The sequence below is a fragment of the Bidens hawaiensis genome, unplaced genomic scaffold, assembly GCF_021521415.1.
Source record: "Bidens hawaiensis isolate Kalapana, Puna unplaced genomic scaffold, B.hawaiensis_p1.1 tig00028313_1, whole genome shotgun sequence".
NCBI lineage: Eukaryota > Viridiplantae > Streptophyta > Magnoliopsida > Asterales > Asteraceae > Bidens > Bidens hawaiensis.
Window position 1 is genome coordinate 67189 of NW_027494622.1, and position 23006 is coordinate 90194.

General features: G+C 36.5%; 1 protein-coding gene across 1 annotated transcript; it reads left to right on the forward strand.

Moving 5' to 3' along the window:
* The first annotated feature begins 14755 nt into the window (after window positions 1-14755).
* LOC143576832 (transport inhibitor response 1-like protein) lies at window positions 14756-17886 on the forward strand. Its single transcript, XM_077060845.1, has 3 exons — window positions 14756-15544; window positions 15628-16153; window positions 16769-17886. Exons 1-3 carry the CDS (start codon window positions 15060-15062, stop codon window positions 17531-17533), a joined length of 1776 nt encoding a protein of 591 aa, XP_076916960.1. The 5' UTR covers window positions 14756-15059; the 3' UTR covers window positions 17534-17886.
* Window positions 17887-23006: the final 5120 nt, after the last annotated feature.

Below are 23006 nucleotides of genomic sequence, written 5' to 3' on the forward strand. Positions count from 1 at the left end.
ATGCTAATGAATCAAACACATTATTCATACACAAACTTGTGCAAAATCACTTATACAACATTTCATTAACAAAAATATAGTACAAGATTATACAAACGACTTTTACAACCTTTAAGGTCAAATGGTAATTAAATAGATGCCAAAGCACACTCAAATAACGTATAAAACAAACTCCAATATCTGATTTTGCTTTGAATTATTTTTGCTAGTGCTTATAGCTAATGATTTTTAACAGCTTTGCGGCCTGCTTGGGATGATGCGTGAAGCAACTCAGCCATAAAGTCTTCAAGTTCCGGCCCATCCCGGATATGCTCGATTATCTGTGCTACATATATAATAGTTAGAGAAAACATTAACTGGGAATACGGAAAAGAAAAAGAAAGTAGCATTACCAAAGGCAGGCCATGTGACATGGTCATTTCCTTTCACACACAGATTGTTCAAGTTGTTTCTTCGTCTCACTATGTTCTCCAACGAGACGGACATTATCCGCGATGAGATCATAAACAAGTTTTTCTATTTCTACCGTCTCAGCCTTCAGATGCTTCACCTCTTCAACATAATTGGTAATCAAGTTTCCTTGAGTGGAAATTTGCTGCTTCAAAGTGGTATTGGCCTCCAAAGCTTTTGTTAAGTCAGTCTCCTTCAAACGCACTTGCTCACTAGCAGCCTCAAGGGTAGTATTTTGTTCTTTAAAAATTGCTTCCCAAGCCTTAGCAACAATAAATAATATGTCCTTCTTTGCTTGAAGAGCCTTCTCAACATCCATGAGTTTCCAGTTAGCAGTATTGGCTTCTAAGCTATACTCTTCAGCCTCCTTTTTCGATTCTTCAACCGTATTCTCCATGTTTCCCCATTCTTCCCTGTAACACCACCTAAATAACCTCATAGGATCTAGCTAAAAATAATTAACTTATAAGTTTAGGGACTTAAAATGAAAATTCTGATATTATTGACACGTCGCAATACACGATGGGGGAAAAATAAGGCCCATCACGTATAGCGATGGATTTGCACACAGTCCCAGTTTTGGGCGGCGTAACGATACACGATGGCTCAAACCTATATGACCATTGTGTAGCACGATTACCACGTTAAGTAATCAGTACACGTGTCCAACCACGTGTCAACACGTGGCACAATTTGACAGGCCACGTGTCACAACGTGACAGAGGCGGCGTAATATTGCGGTGTCTTGATACGTGACGGGGTAAAGAAAACCCACCGCGTATTGAAATGGGTTACGGGATTTGCCTATAAAAGTGGAGTGATAGGTATTGAACCATTTCAACTCAAACACTCCTCCACTTTCACATAGTTAACAAAGGAAATCGTGCCCTATTGCCGTGACGAGCCGAATTTATGTTTCTCGGAATTTGTGTAAGTAACGATGTTCCAAACAAATTAAGCGAATAGATCAAGATCCTGTCGTCAAATCTCTTTTCTTATTATCATTCTAAGTATCCTTGTTAAGGTAGGAATTTCGTTTATGGTTATATCTTAATTATCAATCAAGGCTATGGCATTTAACCTTGAACATATTTTATAAACATTCACAACAAGTTTTCATAAACGTTACTTCTTAATGAAGTAATGTTAACAAAGATATATTTTGACGGGCATGTAGTAAATAGTAAGGGGGATATCATTAGTAGTGAGTTTCTTGCCTAAGGAAAAGTAGTTCGTACAAATCCCAATGAACCGAGGGACCCGTTTACTTACCTGGAGAAACTCACCAACGTGTTATAACCTATTAAGCCAAAACATGCTATATCAAACGTCATATAAAAGCAAAGTATTTCATTCACAAACAAAGATAAACGATTTCAACTTTAAGCTTAGTAATCATAGCTTAATCAAGAAACACCATTCTAATGTTTATACGAACCTATTTATGTATAGGTTAATATCATTCTCATTCAATCAAGGTTTCAAACGCACACCGACGATACAGGTGAATACGTTAACCTTTATAATCAGTCAAAACATATTTATACTCTATAAGATGAACGGGTTGTTTATCTTAAAGAGTCAGTCAACGTTTACATGAGATTACGTGATCTCTAAAATGTTATAATACAAGATAGAAAATATAAGCAACTCAGACCGATTACACATGTGGCTGGATCCAAACATAACTGTTCAGCCTAAACAGTCAAAAGCTACATGGCCACGGGCTAACAGTCACAACTAGTTCTCTATTAAAGGCTACGTGTCTTGGGGAACACTTTTGTGTGTGTAGGGTAGTGGTACAAATCCCAAAAGTAGAAATACTTATGATGAGTGAAAAGAAAACTATAATTGTATTGTAACCGTTATTCAATTATTTTGGAGTCATGCGTGTTCACTAGCACATATCTGACGTATATTTCCAACCCAATGTAGGTAACTAAGTATTATAGAAGTAGAAACGATTGGAGTCTTCATGGAGTTAGATGCGCGTTACTTGATGGCTCAGCTTTTGTTATTAAAAATCCTTGTAATATAAACATACATTTTGTAAACGAATACTTGGGTATTTAATTCCTAAGTAAATTTTCAATGTAAATTAATATTATAATCAACTTAAAAGTTTTCCTCTAAAATTAATCCATAAACTCTGATATATTTACAAAATGTACCAACTATTGGTCACACCCCTAGGCCTAAGTCGGGGTGTGACATTCCCCCATGGTCATCCATTCTTGGTATTTTTCTTGCCATGATGACATGGCATTGGCCATATTGTAAGAATATGCATTGTCAAGCTCAAATCTAGGACGCCCGCGCTGGTGTGCTTGCTCTGCAGAAGGAATACTTTGGCTCAAAAATTCGTGGCAAACATTATTATCAGATAATCGAGAGCCTTATACTAAAGACCCGTGCGGGCGGTGGATCAATGAATCTTCTTGCGGGGTTGGACGACCATAATATTCCCCTGAATCCCTTCCTTCTAGAACATTTGGAGATGAATGCAGAGGTTCCTTGGCTAAATTATGAAAACCCATCTCACTTTCAAGAAAGATAGGAGAAGAACGTGGAGAACGGAGTGGCTGTTCTTGATCTTGGACTTGCAAATAAGAATGGGAAACATGTCCCGCATCAACAGGGCCTTGATCAGCAATTTTTTCCTTGCCTGGAGAAAAATCAACAGCATGCACTACCTTTGGTGGTGGAGAAGATTCCTGAATAATAATACCCTTCAACGACATCTTGGCCGGATCTAAAAATGCAGTAGATATGGCTAAGTTTCATGAAATGTGGAAAACATTAGGGAAATTGAATACCTTGAGTAACTTTGCATGCAACATTGTGAATCCTGTCATTGAGGTCCACCTTCTTGGCTTTCTTATCGGGTGGGGCCTTAATAAGATTCTTCATTTGAGGTGCAATTTCTTTCTCCGCATGAACCTGGACATCAAGATCGATAGTCTCAAGATCAGTCGCGGGCTGCTCCTCTTCACAGGCAGAAACATCAGGGTTAGCTTGGCTACCACCCGCAGTTTTGCTTGATACATAGCGATGTTTCTTTTTGCGGCCTAGATTTGTAATGACATGCAAGATATCCTCAAAAGCAGTAGTATCTATAGATGTCCCTTCTTCGCAGGGTGATGACTTTTTGCTAGATGTAAGCAGTACAATAATCCCGTCAGAAGTAAGGGCATTCAAATGACGAGGGTTTAAAATATCCTCACCTTTTGCATACATGGCCTCAGAAACCATAGATTCTGGGCGAACGACACTAGGGAACAAAATTGTGTCACAAGTTCGGCCAAGTATGGGCAACACCTTGGTATCTCGCGGACGACACGCCATGAGACCTGGAACACTTTGTAAAAGGGCACACTTGATCAACCCTCGCCTTTAACAAAGAAAGAAGTTATAAAAACGGAATGATAAAATTAAACATATATATGAATGTACTTACTTTTTTACTTTCATTAGGATTTTGGTAAAAAGGTTCTTCATCAGGGAACGATGTCTCACCCCGACTTAGAGCCTAGGCGTGTGACCAACAGTTGGTACCTGTTTTGTAAATGTATCAGAGTTTAGAGGAATTCTTTAAAAAGTATATTCTGAAATATTAATTTATTTATAAACTTTTATTTATAATATATATATATATATATATATATATTTAAACATTAGTTTATTTATACACTTTAATGAAACATTCTGATTTATTAGAAAACTTCTTGGATAATAAATATCCAAGTGGTTGATTTATAAACCTTGTTTCGATTTTATAAAACCTGTTTAAATATTCTTTTCAATATTTTATTCATTTAAAACTATGAGCCATCTCTACCTTGCGAACATCCACTTCATGAATGCTCCAATTCTTGATATTTTAATTTCCTGAAATGTTAAAAAAAAATACGTCAGCAATATGCTGATGAATACGCTAACGCTAAAATATTTTCTTTTACTTTATTACCCCTCGAGGGTTACGCAAGCCTCGGCCTATCTTGGCTTAGGAATAACAAAGTTATAATACTATTTACAAACTCAAGTCTCTACCTAAGTACCCCAGCAAACACCGCAACGTTCAACTTAGTTAAGTACCGTTCGTATACACATGGTTGTTCTCCCCGCAGGAAAGCGTAGTACGACCATGTGTGGTGCGATGCGCACACCACGTAGTACCACATATGTAAGGATCCAGACAAACGTACAAGACAGCCTGAGAGATAGGCTTTTACTTTTGTTTATAAATGTTATAGAGACACGTAGTCCCATGTAAACCTTTTTCATATAACACTTTTGACTCATTTTAAAACAAGTTGTAAAGTTTTGGGGCGTATTCACCTTTTTGATTTGGATCGACTTCAATACACCGTCCGAGGTTCTTTCCCGTTGCTATCTCGCACCTATAGTACGAGTATAACCTTTTCTTTTGGATCAGCTTCAATACACTGTCTGAGGGTCTTTCCCTCTTCTTTGCAATCTTGCACCTATAGTACGAGTATAATTTTTTTGTTAGTCGGATATACAATCCGGCTTAAGACCTCTAGTCTCTTTTGTAAAATCTTTACCTCGATTTTAATTTCTTTATGAACTTTTAATTCAAAACATCTTTTCTTTATTTTAAACCTTTAGTTTAAAATATCATTTCTTTCTTTTCTTTTTCAAGTTTAAAACTCTTTCTTTTACAAGATAAACCTCTAGTTTAACTTGTTTTCTTTTTCTTAAACTTTACGTTTCTTATTCATTAAGAAACATATATTTTTCTTTCACTTATTATTTAATAATAATAAACTTAAATAGCATTATCAACTATAACTACTTTCTACTTTATCTTTTCCTTTTTCTTTTATAATATGTTTGAACCTATAGTTCAAATCATATATCTCTTATTCTCATATTCGGACCTTTAGTCCGTCATGTTTTTCTTTTCTAAAATCTACGGTTTCAAAACGTATACTTATATATATAGATATATATCTTTTAGTTTATATTAATAATATAATATATATATATATATATATATATATATATATATATATATTCATTTACTTATTATTATTTAAAGTATCTTTAAATAATACTTTTATCTTTATTTATTAATAAAGATTATTTTATTTGTTTCTTTATTCTTTTTCTTTTTATTATTATTATTTAAAATCTATTTAAATAATAATAGTTATATTTATATCTTTCTCTTTATATAATTTCTTTCCTTTATTTTCTTTTGTATATTTTCGAGGTATAGACTATTCCCTTAACTAGGGTCTAAGCCATTATTATTTTATTAAGATTTTATTTGGGCATTATGCCTACCTTGTTCGGCTTATTATTTTCTAAACTCACGGGCAGCACTTTGACGTTGGCACATATATCGAGAATCTTGATCAACACCTCCTTGGCACGCAAACCGAGGCACTCCGGTCTTCAAGTCTCGTCAGCACGCACTTCGGTGTGGGTTGTCGGGTTGTCTCGGGTCGGCACATACTTCAAGGCGGAAATGTCGGGCCGTCTTGGAATGGCACGTACTTCGAGGCGAAAGGTCGGGTCGTCTCGGGTCGGTACGTACTTCGAGGCGGAAGGTCGCTTTGTCTAGGGTTGGCACGTACTTCGAGATATTACCGTCGGTATTTCGGGGTATTGTCGGTTTAATGGAACGGATTACGAGGTAATATGTCGGGGTTTTATGGTCACAGAAAATGAAGTGGTCGGTACACGTTTATCGAGGTATTTTTAGAGAGATGGTAGAGAGAGAAAGAGTGTGTGAAATGGTATGTGAGAAATGAATGGCCAAAGTTGCTATTTGTAGACTTTTCTCGGGACCCATCGCAATACGCGATGGTCCCTTGATAATGCCATCGCGTATCGCGATGCATGCATGATGAGTCACTGGTAGGTTTACCACGTGGCATACGCGGTTCCACGTGGTGACAAGTGGCGAGCTTTATGCCACGTGGCAGGACACGTGTCACATTGTCATGGCTTTATGCCACGTGGTGACAAGTGTCAGTTAGAGTGCCACGTGTTGACACGTGGCAGGACACATGTCGGGTTGTCAGATATCGCCTTCGCGATAAGCGATGGCGTTGTGCCCAAGGCCGTCGCGTATCGCGATCGGCCGCGAATTCAAAGTTTTTCATTTTTGGTCCCAGAACTTTTGGGACTTTGGTATTTTTGGTCCGAAATTTTCGTGATGTTACAAACGACCATAAACGACACATCCTAGCACGCACCAAGACACCCTCGTTGATAGCCCGCATCGGGGTCGGAGTGTGGGTCATTCTGAGAAACCAGGGAAGATTAGCATATGCCGCAAACGTCAGATCTGGCAGTTTTTCATTTTGTGAGCGGCGGACCATTTGGATTGGGATATCGTCCTCACAAATCCAAAAGAATTTTGTTCGCCATTCATAAGCGCTTCGTGGTGGTTCCGTACCATAAGCCCCTTGCCTGTAGTTGCACAGTTATACCATCCTCCACGACCAGACATTATGTAAAATAGTGAAAACTTGTCTACCGTGGGCACGAGGATGTGAGCACGACAACAAAATTCAAAATGCCAGATCCTCAAAAGCTTGAACGGTTGCATCTGTGAAATATGGATTCCAATTCTTGTTAATACATTCCCCAAAAATTTGGTAACCGGGAAGCGCAGGTTTCCAGTCGTGAAGTCTTCGGCATACAATGCCATATTCCCTTTGGGAGGTTTATTAGCAATAGATCCAAGTGCAGGAAATTCCAGTTCCCATTCCGGAGCAAATTCGAAGACATTCACTATGTCTTGGAAATCCCCTTGATTCCGGTTAATTACAACCAGGTCAATTGAAGGAGAACTTTTCTTCTCACCAACCATTATAAAATCAACAAGAAACTAATTACAGCGAGCTATGATGGTTAATTTGGAGTCTCTAATGGGATATTTGCAATTTTTCTAGTTATGGAAGTCTAAAAGATGAAGAGAGAAAGAGATGAAAAAGAGATAGAAAAATGACGATTAAGATGCATCTCCTATTTATACTCATCGCTATTAATGCGATGGGAGATGTGTTGAAGAAAAAGATATCAGAGGTCCACTAAATCAACGACACGTCAAGCAAGAAAGCTGAAAAGGGGGAAAAGTACAGTCTACACAGCCGTCAAACATTGTATCGTCCTGACGTTTCCAGACATGTCACATCCTTTCCTAATGCTTATCCTAGTATTGAAAATAAAGCGTATCCAAGAAGCTACCCACCTTCAAAGCATGGCAGATGACAAAGTGTACATACTAGACGAGACTGATAGTTTACGTGTTACCAAGGGGATGGTGACTCTGAGGATACACTATTGGTGTTCGAAAGTTTTTAGTCATTAAATATTTTTTTAGGGAATACATAAGACAAAAGTCCAATAATATTTAGGGCATGCTCGTACGACATCACCTGACCTATCAATCATAATTTCATCTAAGTGTATTTTCTTCTTACCACTAAGGGGTTCTTATCTTACGGTGATAGGTTGAACCAGTCTGCTTCAAGCAGATTTTTAATTGTATTTATTATGCTTGAGATGGTGTAGGCGGATCTTTACTCTAAAAGGGTGTGAGACCCATAGGTTTTTGATATCATATGAACTTAAAGGCTTAATTTGCCTGGGGCTTGATAGACTGGTGGCTGGATTTAAGTGGACAACAATATCGGCAATCACGGATTTTGCGTTTATCTGAGCTTTAAAATAACCTAAATGTTTTTAAGACCATACTTTCCGATTATGATTCCATTGCAAAATATATTTTTCAGGGACGAAAAAAAGTGTAAGTGTGGGGATATTTGATATGGACTAAATTAGATATAAATATTATAACTTTTCCCTACACTTTTGAGTAGCTTTGAGTTAGTTTTTATTAAATTATATTACATCTCGATTCATATTTAAAGTTTAAAAGTTTCAAAAGATAATAAGTTAAAATTGAATACTTTTATTAAACTTGAGCTCAACGAGTGAATAATTAAATAATCTTCTATATTATTATAATTATTATCCAAATTTTAATTATACAATAATAATTTAAATCAATTTAATGATGGTTAAGCAAGAACTATGTATCAAGATACTAATTAACAAATACATGTTATGATAATAGTTCGATTGTTTTCTTAATGGAATACGAATGAGAATAAAACAATTAAATGGGCTTCAAACTACTCTACATGTGAATCAAGTAAATATATCTACACAGATTTACGATCTAATAATTATTTTGTTTTAGGCCATTAATTTGGGATGACATTTAGGGACGTAAAAGTATTGGAGCGGAAGGTCGGTGGTGGGCTTTGCACAAAATAGCATATATATTCCATTATGGGAGGCTAAATAAAAGAGAGGGGGGGGGGGAACCCTACTGCCAGGAGAAGAGCCGCAAATTGAGAGCCACAAAAGACAGAAGCTGTTGAACGTAAAAAGAATTGAGAGAGAAGAGAGAGTAAGCCATTGGTTCGAGCAAAGAGTGTTTGGGTTTAACACCTACTCACCCAAGCATCATTATTAGTCGGTTTGAATTTATTGTTTTCTTTATGAATTCAGTTTTTGAAATTTATTTATTTAGTATGTTCTTGAGTATGGTTGTTGGCTAAACCCTTAGACCGCCTAGGCTTAAGATGAACTTTTGTTGATTTTGGATTTTGGTTTGGATTTTGTTTTCGTCTATAGTTTATGATTAAGTAAAGGTTTCTTGAATTTCATTCGATGCATATGTCTTCTTAGGATTGTTTGACGAGTTTTATTGTTTCACAGTTTCCTTGGTGATTGTCTGTCATATAATAGGATTCTGTTAGGTCATCTACTGTATGTTTTTGACTAGTTTATGGTTGATTTGCAATAATACCATAGGAACAATATTAATAAATCAAGTAGAACTAAGCGTGCTGCTAATCTAAATAGCTGTAAGGTTATAGATTATGTGATAGGTTTTGGTTGATGAATTGCTAGATTTAGTTCTCTGTAAGGAGTCCGTCTAGGTTTGGTTTATTTGCCTTGTCTATCTAGTTGAGTGGATTCTTTAAATTGCCTTTGATTTCCGCGTTGTAAGGTAGGATCTTATAGAGGTACTTGTCATAAAATAAATTAGCGACCGTAAGCGAGTCTAATTAAACCGGTAATTTTAATAGCTTATTAGAATTCCATATGTGTCTCCTTGAGAAAAGTCGAGGGTCCTGTTTGGTTCCCCTTAAGTGAATAGTTTAAGATCCCGGTTCATAACTTAGCAAATTTCAACCGTTTGATAAATTGATGCATTAGGGATTCTAGCCTAGGTGGTTGTTAGTCATCATCTGAATTAAGTCCAGATTTAAGTCGTCGCAAGTGCTGAACCATTAAGAGGTCTGAATGATTAAGAGGCTCTGAACCAGTAAGTGCTAAACCAGTAAGTGTTGTTTGGTTGGACATCTAAATGACTGTGCGGAATGACTAATTTACCCCTTAGTATTATTTTGTGCTGAATGAAATATATCTCTTTAGTCAGAGTGCATAATAACTGTATTGAATGAAATATATCCGTTTCTATTGCATATTTGCATATACTAGTAGGAACCCGCGCTATGCGGGATACGGATACGACTTGGAATATGGCAATTAGATCATGTACGAAACGCAAAACACAGCTTTAATAGTGTTATATTAACTTTTATTACCAATATATTACAAATCCTTATAATATTCTACATAAAATTCACCTACGTCAAGGCCAAACAAACTCAAACTACAATTCAACTTCCTATACCCCATCCCTTCCAAGTGATAGAACTGAAACCTTAAATTAATAAAATCTTATAACTTCATTCATTTGTTGAACTTCAAGCAACAACCGTGATGATCTCAAATATACCAGCCATACTTTCTCTGTCTTGAAGCTTCTATTATGAAAACATCCTGCAGTCCATATCATAATTAGAACCAGCTCTAGGCTTCATATAAACATGGTATAATAATAAATAATTAATAGTGACCATTATATAATATTTGAAAAGTTGGAGTTCAGAAAACAAAAACAACAAAATGTATGATATGGTTCAACATATATGTTCTACCATAAACAGCGCTGAGTCAAGCAAAATCATACAAAGCGTATTGAAATGAGAGTTAAGTGAATTGATGTTTATAAATCTTATTGCTAAAGTCAACAAAGTAACATGATAAATGTGAACCTGTAAAATTGTCAATTGCGAATAAAATCTGCAAGACTTGTATAGAGTAACATTACCCCGAAGGTTGATCAGCTGCTACTGCTACAGCTTACAAATGATGTTTGGTTTGTATCCAAAAGCTGACCAACATTCTCATCATTTCTCTCCTAAATAAAAATAAAAAAATAAACTGAATTTGTCAAATAAATAAACTTACATGTCAATAGATTATCAGTAATTAATTTTCAAGCAAATTACAGAGGTAGTGTTTACAAGTAGTATTTCACAATAACTTTTATATAAAGTAATCACAAAAAGAAAATGAATCACAAAAAATTTAAACCTCTCTACCTACAAATTGTAAAATACAGATATGGTAGTTGTATATTTATTTCATTAAATTTGGTAGTTATACATCTAGATCCTTACACAGACTACTTCTATGTTGCTAACATTACATGAAGGCTATCATCAATAAACAGATTCGAAAGCAAATGAAGGCTATTAATTCAACAAATGAAGGCTATCAAATGAAAATTTTAAAACCGTAAACCAAACTGTTGTTTATGGTTTGAAAGTTTTTAAAACCAACCAAGGGAAAGGTTATACAAAAAACCGACTGTTAACCGATCTAAATCTTGTTTAATCCATACTATAATAGTTAAGTCATTCTCACCTAAAGATTGTGTAAGATAAACTTTACAAATGTAACGGGCCAAAACGACCCGTTTACTAATTTTAATGTAGGAGCTTGCATAACCCATTTACTTGTACTTTTAAACCGATAACACACCCTCCGATAGTGAATGGAATCAATTTAATTCAGCAATATATGTTATTGATCAAGCCTGTATAAACATCCGCCTTTCACTTATATTTAGATAACTAATTTTGTTGTGCAGCGCATTCTGCGCAGCTACGTTCATCGACTGATTTGACCCACTAAATGAGCTTACTTTTTTTTGTTCTAAGCTTCTATAGAAACTAGACTCCTCAAGGTTTCCAACCATATAAAGAACACTCTAAATGGACACTCGGTTGATTTTATATGATTTTTAACAAATTCAGTAAAAAAGCTGTCAAAAAGGTGCGAAAATTATAATTGTGGTTCGCTTATTTCGGTTACAGATCAGTTTTCGCTTAAACGGACACTTGTTAAAGCTCCATTTTTTTCAGTTTCATTCACAAACCACCGGTTTTTGTTTGAGTTCGCTTATTTCGGTTACAGATCAGATTTTGCTTAAACGAACACTTGTTAAAGCTCCATTTTTCAGTTTCATTCACAAACCATCGGTTTTTGTTTGGGTTCGCTTATTTTGGTTACAGATCAGTTTTTTCAGTTTCATTCACAAACCAACGATTTTTGTTTCAGCATCCTGGTTCGGTTTTAGATATCTCCAAATTACATAGTAATCAAAATAACCCCAAAACCTGAACCATATTTCTAGCACAAAAATGTTTCAATTTTTAACCCTAATTGACCAATTAATCTGCAAATTTACCAATTTTTAACCCTAATTGACTAGGAAAAAAATATCGACGAGTGTAGGGAGACAGAAATCGTACCTGGTTGTGAGGGAATCAGGCAGAAATCGAGCGATGATGGTGGTGATGTGCATTAGTCGGTCACCCAGAAGAGAAGAAGGAATGAATGATGTGTGGGCAATTAGGTCATCTTCTCATTCAGTTTCCATTCAGCGATGTTTTAAAACTAAATGGTTCAGAGCCTCATTCAGCATTCAGATCTGAGCTTGGAATGAAACAAACGATCTGAAGTCTGAGCGAATCAGACTTCAAACCCATTCAGACCCATTCAGATCTCAAACAAACACACCCTAAACCCTTAGACCGCCTAGGCTTATGATGAACTTTTGTTGATTTTGAATTTTGGTTTGGATTTTGTTTTTGTCTATGGTTTATGATTAAGTAAAAGGTTTCTTGAATTTTTATTCGATGCATATGTCTGCTTAGGATTGTTTGACGAGTTTTATTGTTTCACAGTTTCCTTGATGATTGTCTGTCATATAATAGGATTCTGTTAGGTCATCTACTGTGTGTTTTTGACTAGTTTATGGTTGATTTGCAATAATACCATAGGAACAATATTAATAAATCAAGTAGACCTAAGCGTGCTGCTAATTTAAATAGTTGTAAGGTGATAGATTATGTGATAGGTCTTGGTTGATGAATTGCTAGATTTAGTTCTCTGTAAGGAATCCGTCTAGGTTGGTTTATTTGCCTTGTCTATCTAGTTGAGTGGATTCTTTAAATTGTCTTTGATTTCCGCGCTTTAAGGTAGGATTTCTTATAGAGGTACTTGTCATAAAATAAATTAGCGACCGTAAGTGAGTTTAATTAAACCGGTAATTTTAATAGCTTATTAGGATTACATAGGTGTCTCATTGAGAAAAGTCGAGGGTCCTGTTTGGTTTCCCCTTAAGTGAATAGTTTAAGATCCCGGTTCATAACTTAGCAAATTCCAACCATTTGATAAATTGATGCATTAGGGATTCTAGCCTAGGTGGTTGTTAGTCATTATCTAAATTAAGTCTAGATGTAAGTCGTCGTAAGTTTTATTATTAGTTTTATCATTAGTTTAATATTAGTTTTTAGTAAAACCCTCTTTTAAGAATAAATAAATATTCGTATCTGTAGTTGAGTCTAATTTAGTTAATTTACGTAATTTAAAGAGTCTCGTGGGTTCGATATCCGGGCTTACTTAGCTGTACTAGAGTCGACCGGTTCGCTTGCCGGTTAGTAGTTTTAGTTAAGTTAAGAGTTTAGAATTATTACTTAGTGTCTAGATTAGCTTATTTTTAGTTAATAATTATTTGACTACTTTTAGCACATCACGTATGGCTGACATAATCTTCTGAATAGCTGTGAATCCTGGCGTCCTTCGACCGTCCGGTTTTAGCTTAAAGTAATCAAGCTCACACTCCAAATCTTTAGTAATTAGCATATATAATTTTTTAGACATCCGAAAGCGACCCCTAAAAGTCTTCTGGTTCTTGTATCTCGGCGAGTCGTTGAAGTAATCAGCCATCAAACGATCGTTGGCGCAAATACGGTCTCGTTCGATATATGTTCTTTTCGAAACCGGGGTTGGAGGAGAGTTAATAGAATTCATATAAGTTGTCGCGAGCACAATCGCACTCATAACCGCCTCTTCCTCAGCGTCGTCTTCGGCTTGTTAGTCGGGCCCGAAAAATTGGTTATATATAGAAATGGGAGAATCCATAGATTAGGTTTTATAGGGAATTTTGTGTGGGGAAATATAGAGTTTAAGAAATAAATGTTTATAAATTGGTGAGTTTTGATTGGGGATGAAGATAATTATATAGAAAAAAAATTGTTTTTGTTTTTTTTTGAACGGCAATATAACCGTTAAAAACAGTCAAATATTTTAAAGTTTGTGCCATGATAATGTTTTGTAGAAAACGTTTTGCCCAAAACGCTAAGCCAAAATCCGGGGGAGGGGGGGGGTGCCCCATCGTTTTGACCTCAAAACACCACAACTCCATCCGAGTACGGATGGTCTAAGGAAGATAACTAAAAAGACAAAAATACCCCCCTTTCGTGAGTTTAAACGAAATAATCAGACGAAAATGACATTTTGGAAACATCATCATCATCATCATCGTACTCAGTATATCCCACCAATAGCAATGCTATGGTAGGGTCTGAGGAGGGTAAGATGTAGACAGCCTTACCTCTATCCCATAGGGATAGAGATGCTGCTTCCGGTGAGACCCCCGGCTCGATAGTAGTTTTGCATCAAGCCTTGGACATAAGGCACATAGCACTCAATCATCGGGACACCGGCTGATCGGTGCATGTGCCCTTGTCTTTCGGCTATCAACGCCACCACATGATGCCTGATTAACCTTCCGCCACTTTTAACGTTATTTTCACGAGATTAGTAAAATAACGTCAAAATTAGTGCAATATACATTTTGGAAACAAACAAGTTAAAAAGAAAAATAAAATTATAAAACTAAAGTGAACAAAAACAAATCGGGCAAATATGATCAAACAAATCTCAAGAAAGACTAAAAAAGAAAAAATCAAAATGTTGATGTAAAAGTTTCAGTTGGAAATATAATTTGAAGATAAGAGAGAGAGAAAAATAAAATAAAATAAAATAAAAAAGGCCACAGTTACAGTGTAGAAAATAAAAGACAAAAGCTTTAATAATGGAGTGAGTGACCAGTCCCTTGCATCCCTGTCTTTGTTCTTGTGGGAAGCCATTAGATTTTGCAGATGAACAACATGCTTTCATGAGAGAGAAACCAAATTATTATTATTATTATTATCATTATTATTATTAATCCTCTCTCTCTCACTCACTGTCTGATGAAGATTCCATCTTTTTTATTTTAACAATAAACCCATCCACCACCACCCCATAAATCACTCCAGATCCCATCACCACCCACCGGAAAAACAATAATAATGCCCGAATCAAATGACCATTTTACCCCTTACCCAGATCAAGTCCTCGAAAACGTACTCGAAAACGTTCTAGCCTTCCTACACTCACGTCGTGACCGTAACGCTGTATCACTCGTCTGCAAGTCATGGTACCGTGCCGAAGCATACACCAGATCCGACGTCTTCATCGGAAACTGCTACGCGCTGGCCCCACGCCGCGTCACCGAGCGGTTCACCCGCGTCCGGTCCGTTACCATCAAGGGCAAGCCCCGGTTCGCTGACTTTAGCTTGCTTCCGGTTAATTGGGGTGCGCACTTCACCCCCTGGGTTTCCGGTATGGCAAACGCTTATCGTACGCTTGAAAAGATTCACCTCAAACGGATGTCTGTTACCGATGATGACCTGGCAGCTGTTGCCAACTCTTTCCCGCGGTTTAAGGAGCTTGTGTTGGTTTGTTGTGATGGTTTTGGTACCGCCGGAATCGCCGCCGTCGTCAGCCGCTGCCGGTAATATTATTATTATTATTATGGTTTTGTGTAGATCTGTTGATTATATTACTGGGTTTTGATTTATTTGTGAATTGGTTCAGGGGTTTGAGAGTTCTTGAGCTGATTGAAGATGAGGTGTCCGATGATTACGTGGACTGGATTTCGTGTTTTCCGGCGGATGGTCCGACAAATTTGGAATCTTTAATGTTTGATTGTGTTGAATCTCAGATAAATTTTGAATCTTTAGAGAATCTTGTGGCAAGATCCCCATTGTTAAAGAAACTTAGATTGAACCGGTTTGTGACTATATCGCAGCTTCACCGGTTGATGACCCGTGCACCGCAATTGACCCATTTGGGAACCGGGTCGTTTAGCCCGCCTGAACAACCCGAGCAACACGAACACCATGAAAATGATAACAATAGGGTATTGGATTATGTTTCCGCATTTGCGAGTTGTAAGTCGGTTGCTTGTCTTTCGGGGTTTAGAGAAATCGCGCCTGAATATCTTCCGGCTATTATCCCGGTTTGTGCAAATCTTAGTTCGTTAAATCTTAGCTATGCGAACATCAATGCCGAGCAGATAAAGCCTGTTATCCGCCATTGTCATAATCTTCGGGTTTTTTGGGTAAGTCGTATTCGTTATCTTACTTGAAAAGGCTCTAATCTTTATTTAAAAAGCGTGTATTAGAGCTTTATGAAGGCGTATAGGGTTGTTGCACGGGTCGTGTTCATGGGTTGACACTTGACAGGGTGAACCTGAATAAGACTCAAACCCGGAAATCGTGTTGGACACTTGAAGCCAAACACGATATGAATATTGTATTCTCTATAATATTTTCATATTAATAATCTAATACTCTAAAATTACAATAATAGAAATGCAAATGGAGATAAGATAATTACCTTTTTTTATAGATGCTTATTTCTCGTATATGCGTTTAAATTATGAAATAATATGTATTTTTTTTCAAAAAAAAAATATATATTTAAGTAAATGGGCTAGACGAGCCAACCCACAAACCTGCCAGGTCGACCCAAACACGACTCATAAGCTAAATGCCTAAACACGGTTGCCGTGGTTCGACCCAAATGTAGCCTGACCCGTTTAGACTAAACTCAAACTCTAGAATTTTATGTTGGCTTCATGTCATGTCGTACACGTCTATGATGTACATTACACCAAAAAGATCTAGGTGATTAAATAATTTAGATCTATTCTTGTTAATAATCCTCTTTTCAGGCTCTTGATGCAATAGGTGATGAAGGGCTTCAAGCTGTGGCGGAAACATGCAAAGATCTTCGTGAGCTACGGGTTTTCCCGATAGACGCAACCGAAAACGGCGAGGGGCCTGTTTCAGAAACGGGCCTGCTAGCGATATCTATTGGGTGTAGGAAACTACAATCGATTCTTTACTTTTGCCAGCAGATGACTAACGCTGCGGTTGTAGCCATGTCTAAAAATTGCCCGGATCTTGTTGTCTTTCGGCTTTGTATAATTGGTCGGTTCAGACCAGACCATGTAACGGGTGAGCCCATGGACGAGGGCTTTGGGGCCATTGTCAAAAACTGTAAGAAACTAACCCGGCTCGCGGTTTCGGGTTTACTAACTGATAGAGCGTTTAGTTACATCGGGCAATATGGTAAACTCGTGAGAACATTATCAGTTGCATTTGCGGGGGATAGTGATATCGGGCTGAAATACGTGTTGGAAGGATGCACCAATTTGCAAAAACTCGAGATTAGAGATAGCCCGTTTGGTGATTCGGGTTTATGGTCGGGTTTACACCGCTTTTATAATATGAGATTTGTTTGGATGTCATCTTGTCGGGTGACCCGAGAAGGATGTTTGGATGTGGCCCGACAACTGCCCCGATTGGTGGTGGAAGTGTTCCATAGGGATGAGGAAGAAGGCGGAGAGAAGAGTGATTTTGTCGATACATTATATATGTATCGGTCTCTTGATGGCCCACGGGCCGATGCACCACGGTTTGTCAACATCTTGTGACTGGACGGAACGGCCTGGCCAGGCCCGGTAGAAAATTTGTTTTTCCTGGGGCGACCCGACACGGTTTTGTGCTATTTATTTTCTGTATTTTTACTTCTTATTCATTAAGTTCCGGAATCGATTTCCGGGAATTAGGGAGTTGTACTTTTTGCATAGTGTTGTACATTTAGATAAGGATTTGGTAATCTTGTAGCACTAGGCAAATGAGGATAGATGATTGTCATATTAGTGTTTTCTGTTATTTTGTTTATTATGTTTTGACAACTCTTTTCTTTTGAGATGTAATTGTCAAAATTTGAAACCATGCTATATGGACTTGTACCTTGAGCATTGAGAGTTGTAAACTGATTACTTTTTTTGTAGCTATGAAAATTAGTTTTGTTGAGTTGCATCATGAAAATTAGTTGTACTTTTTCAAATTATATATGTTTATTAGAATAATAAATAAAGGGATTTAGAAGTACAAGATGGCTGGACCTTGTACTTTGTGCTTGATGGGAGGTACATCAAGTTCAAAGTGGGGCTAAAGTCTCATTGGATAGTTTTGATTTTTGTAGGGTCATGTTATCTTTTTGATGTCACACCTCCTGAATTGCTTTACAAGAAATCCTCTTGTCCATCCAGGTATTTTACCTTTGGTGAATCTTTTTTCCCAACTAGGGTTAAAAGTAGTCAAAACCTTTAATAGCATAAAGAATCAAATTATAATAAGTGAAAATTTTTAAAATAGTTCATTCATAGAATGTGGTTTCAAGTTTGTCCCTCTAAATACAAGTTTTCAACTTTGTCCTTTTGGTATCTCGTCGTCGGCGACATGTTAGCGAACACCGACGATGTGTTAACATAACATAGGGTTGACAATACGTTATGTTGCTAACATATGATAGCAGTGATGCGTTAATGTTTAAACAGGGGTTCCACGATGCGTTAGTTGATAACGCATCGCTGCTACCCTATGTTATGTTAGCAACATAAACGCATCGTCGACGACTTGTTGACATAACATAGCGTTGACGATGCGTTTATGTTGCTAACATAACATAGGGTAGCAGCGATGCGTTATCAACTAACGCATCGTGGAACCCCTGCTTTAAACAATAACGCATCGCTGCTACCCTATGTTAGCAAAATAACACATTGTCAATCCTATGTTATGTTAACACATCGTCGGTGTTCGCTAACATGTTGCGGCGACAGATACCAAAGGGACAAATTTGGAAACTTAAATTAGAGGGGACAAACTGGAACCAAAATATCTTTTTATTCATTCCAGTAAATTTATATATATATATATATATATATATATATATATATATAGTGTAAGGATCCTAAGAGAACCCACATATATATATATATAGGGTAAAGAGAACCCTTTGCAAATTAAAAACTTTGAGAACCATTTTGGACCACTAAAAACACCTTTAAAAAATCATAAAACAAAAAATAATAAAAATTTTAAAAAAGTAAAAAAATCAAAATTCTTATATTTCATTCCGGTTCAATAAAAAAAATACAAAAAAAACGTCTTATTATACACATATGTATAATTTTATATAATCTTCAGTTACGTAATATACACATATGTACAGTATCATTAATCTTAAATTATACAAATGTGTACAAAAAAAACATGTAAATATACATATATGTATATATTATACATATGTGTATATAATTTAGCTAAACCGAGTTTTTTTATGAAACCGGGATGATAAAATAAGAATTTTGGTTTTTATACTTTTTTGATTTTTGTGTTTTTTTTTATTTTATGATTTTTTTTTTATTTTTAAGTTTTTTGTGTTCCAAAATGGTTCTCATAGTTCTCAATTTCAAAAAGATTCTTTATCTCTCTATATATATATATATATTAGTACTTTTATTATAACGGCTTTTAACAAGAAGCTAAAGCCAGAATGTACAACAGAAAGACAAACCCTATTCACGATACTCAAATATCTTCTAGTTATACAGTTACAAATGAAAATTCAGATTTATTCCAAAGGTTCCCACAAATTTTAAGTTGGGCATGAAGTTTCATTTTGTAGAACTCTATTGAAGTTTCTTAAGTAAAGTTAAAAGGTTATACACTTAAGTTCAAAACAGAATTTTAGTCTTTTGAAATATATTTTCTACAATATTTAACTGAATACTTGAGGTTTATATTTAACAAAGATTAGACCATGTGTAGTCGTAAAGCTCCACATCCAGGGGTTATGCGTCACGTGGCGCCCAGTCAGTTTTATGGTTTTGTACAAAAACATGCTGTAATCATAACTCTCCACATCCAGGGGTAATGCGCCACATGGCGCCCAGTCATTATAATTTTATTTGTTTTTTTTAAATAATAATTCATTTAAATAAATTAACATAAAATTAAAAATTACATTAAACTTCCAAATAAAAAATACATTAAACTAAATTAAAAAAAAATACATCAAAATAAAATAAAAAAAACATAAATAATACCAATAAAACTAAAACTCATTTATATTTTTCTAAAATTTTCGCTCGTCGATTGGCTTTTAGAGATTGGACTATCGGGTCATCTTCGGATAGCTCGTTTGATAAAATCTCGATGTCTTTGTCCATCTCATTCCTTCGAAGTAGGTCGACGGCGTCCAAATTTACTTGAAGTCGTTGGGTTCCAAGTTGGTGTAAATCTTTAAGTCGAGAGTTCATTAATTGGAATTGGCTTTCCCATTCGGGATTCGAACCCGTTGCCGACGACGAACCGGCCTCTTTCCCCTTTCCTTTGCCTTTGGTTCTTCTACCCCCTGCCGAGGCATGTCGGTAGTATTCACGGGGTCATTATCGCTTTAGTTGAAGTTTCGAGCGTCGGAACGGGGCGTGTCTGGATCAACCGAAGATGATGTTTTAGACTTTTTTTTACGCGGACCACCTTCGGCTTCGGCTTCGGCTTCGGCATCCAACACCAAGCCCCATTTTGGGTGAAACCTCAAGAGGTCTTTCCAAATGCCAAAGTAGTTGAAGGTCCCGCCGACCTTATGTTGAAACTCAACCAACGCGTTATCCATGACTTCTGCGTCCGAGACACCGCTACTCCTAGTTCGATTCATCAGAGAGAAAACCGTATGGAAAGCCATGCATTTGGTGTTTATGTCGCCCCATTTCGACAGTAACGAATCTTTTTCTCGACGCGAGTCCCCGCCAAGGTTGTGAAACCTCTCTATAATTTTGTGCCAAAATACCCCCATTTTTTGATAGTTCGCTAAAAAAATAAAAACATTACAAGTTTAATGTTTGTTATAAGAAATTTAAAAAATATATATATGCATTTTAAAAACCTACCGCATTTGGCATCTTCCGATATTTGGCACCAAGCACGAGCACATAGTACGCACTCGTCGATACTCCACGATATCACCGTCTTTTTAGCCCGAGGTTCGCCGGCGGGCTTCTTTGCGTGTTTTTTCGAACATCCGCGTTGGCTCGAACCGCCCTCGGGTTGTGCTCCGGCACGAACTCGACCTCCGGTTGGGTCTCCGGGGCGGGTTGGGAACCCGAACCCGCAAAAATGTTTGTCATTGGGTTTTGGAAACCGGGCACCGCATTTGGCATAGAGTTTTGTAGAAGTGCAAAGTACGCGGCCATTTGCGGGACAGGTACGGTTGGCGTCGGGGCGGTAGATTGGTTTGGTTGTGGATTTTGGTTGGCTTGACGGGCATATTGACCGAAACCGAGAATATTTTGGTTGTTGTTTGGAAACATGATGGTAGAAATATTAGTGTAAAAGATATAAATATTTGTGTAAATTGGTAGATTGGAAGGAATGTGTTAAAAAATATAAGTTTGGTTTGTTTATATAGTATAAATATAATTATTTTTTTTTTAAAACTCCAACGACTCCAAACAAATGGTAACTTTTTTGATCCGCGTGCCATTCTCGCGTTTTAGATACGACGCGCAAAAAAAAAATTCAACATAACGCGGGGGGAGGGGGGGTGTACCCCCTGCGTTATTGCCCATAACGTCCGGCACAACGTGCCACTACACCTGGTCTTAACATATTGCCAAGTTTCTATCAATAACTTGCTTTTGGTGGCATGATACATTTGTTAGTTTTGTATTTTCATCAAATTTTCTTTGTATGTTATAAAAATGAACTTACATGTTTACAAGGATATGGCTCAAGTTGATCACTTATATGTTCATTTTACCCGTATAAGTAGTGAGATCATACACGTTATAAATACATGATTTTTGTAGTGTTGTAATTCAATTTGTGTATTATTTCTCTCCGTCCTATATTTCTATTTTAGCTATTACAAGAACTCAATAGTTTTATACAGATATGTATTTGTGCCTCGCCAATTTGAATGTTGTCGATCTCTCAAAAAGACAATATATATTTTTTGTAGTTAAATGAATAACTTAAAACCTGATCCATTTAATATCAACCAACTGAACTTAGCGACATGTTTAGACCATTGCAACTATCCGCCAACCCTCAAACTCTAATGTGGAAGTGAGATGGGGGAATGGCGATCGGTTTGTAGAGAGAGAGAGAGAGAGCATCATTTGTCCCCACAGAAGGATCGTGAGATAAGTTTGTGAGTTTTGTTAGAGGGGAGAGTGAGAAAATCATGTTCTGTGAGAGAGCATTCTCATTCATGACATAAAAGTCAGTGTGGCCAACATGGCCTTCTGTTGACAGAGCGTTATAGGTGCTCTAAAAGCTGACTAATCTAATACCTGATTAACTATAAAACCCTAATCACTTATTGAATTATCATATTTTAATTACTTTTTTTTTGTATAAACTTTTTTGTATTAATTATGCATTAATATGTGAAGAGACATTACCTTTTCTTTTGTCAACATGACAATATAATTAACTCATTTGATATAGTTATTGAACTCATAAATTATTTGTAACATGACCAAAAGTTATTACCAACTAGGCAAAATATATATTACATTTTTATATTGCAATATTAATATATCCATTAATAGGAAAATATCCCCATACCTTTCTATACCACTTTTGCCTTAAGTTTCATTCATGGGTGAAGTAAGCACGAGGTCAACCACTAAAGTGTGGTATATTTGGTGTTGCTCCACTTTCTTCCTCCATCATTTTGTCATTTTATTATATATATAGATATAGATAGATGTGTGTATACTATTATATCGACTATATATGTAAATTATAATTATAGATAAAAGAATCTTTAGCCTTTTGTATTTTATCAACCTCAATGTATGATCATATTTTAGCACATTTGTTAGATAGGTTCCAGACCGGACTTAGTACAAGCCGAGCTATTATTACTCGTAAGTAAGTTTACTAATTACACCAAAGTACCAAACAAGACGGTATGTTTCATTCCTAGCATATACATTGACAAGAGTCAACTTCTACGATAATGGATCATGCAAAATAATATGACCGAATGAGTTTCGCAACTAGTTAATTAATTATGAGTTGCGATGAAATAAGTCATTCGTCTAA

Coding starts and splice junctions, on each gene's coding strand:
- LOC143576832 (XM_077060845.1), top strand. CDS start 15,060: ATGCCCGAATCAAATGACCATTTTACCCCTTACCCAGATCAAGTCCTC. Junction 15,545..15,627: donor GCCGTCGTCAGCCGCTGCCG/GTAATATTATTA, acceptor GAATTGGTTCAG/GGGTTTGAGAGTTCTTGAGC. Junction 16,154..16,768: donor ATAATCTTCGGGTTTTTTGG/GTAAGTCGTATT, acceptor TCCTCTTTTCAG/GCTCTTGATGCAATAGGTGA.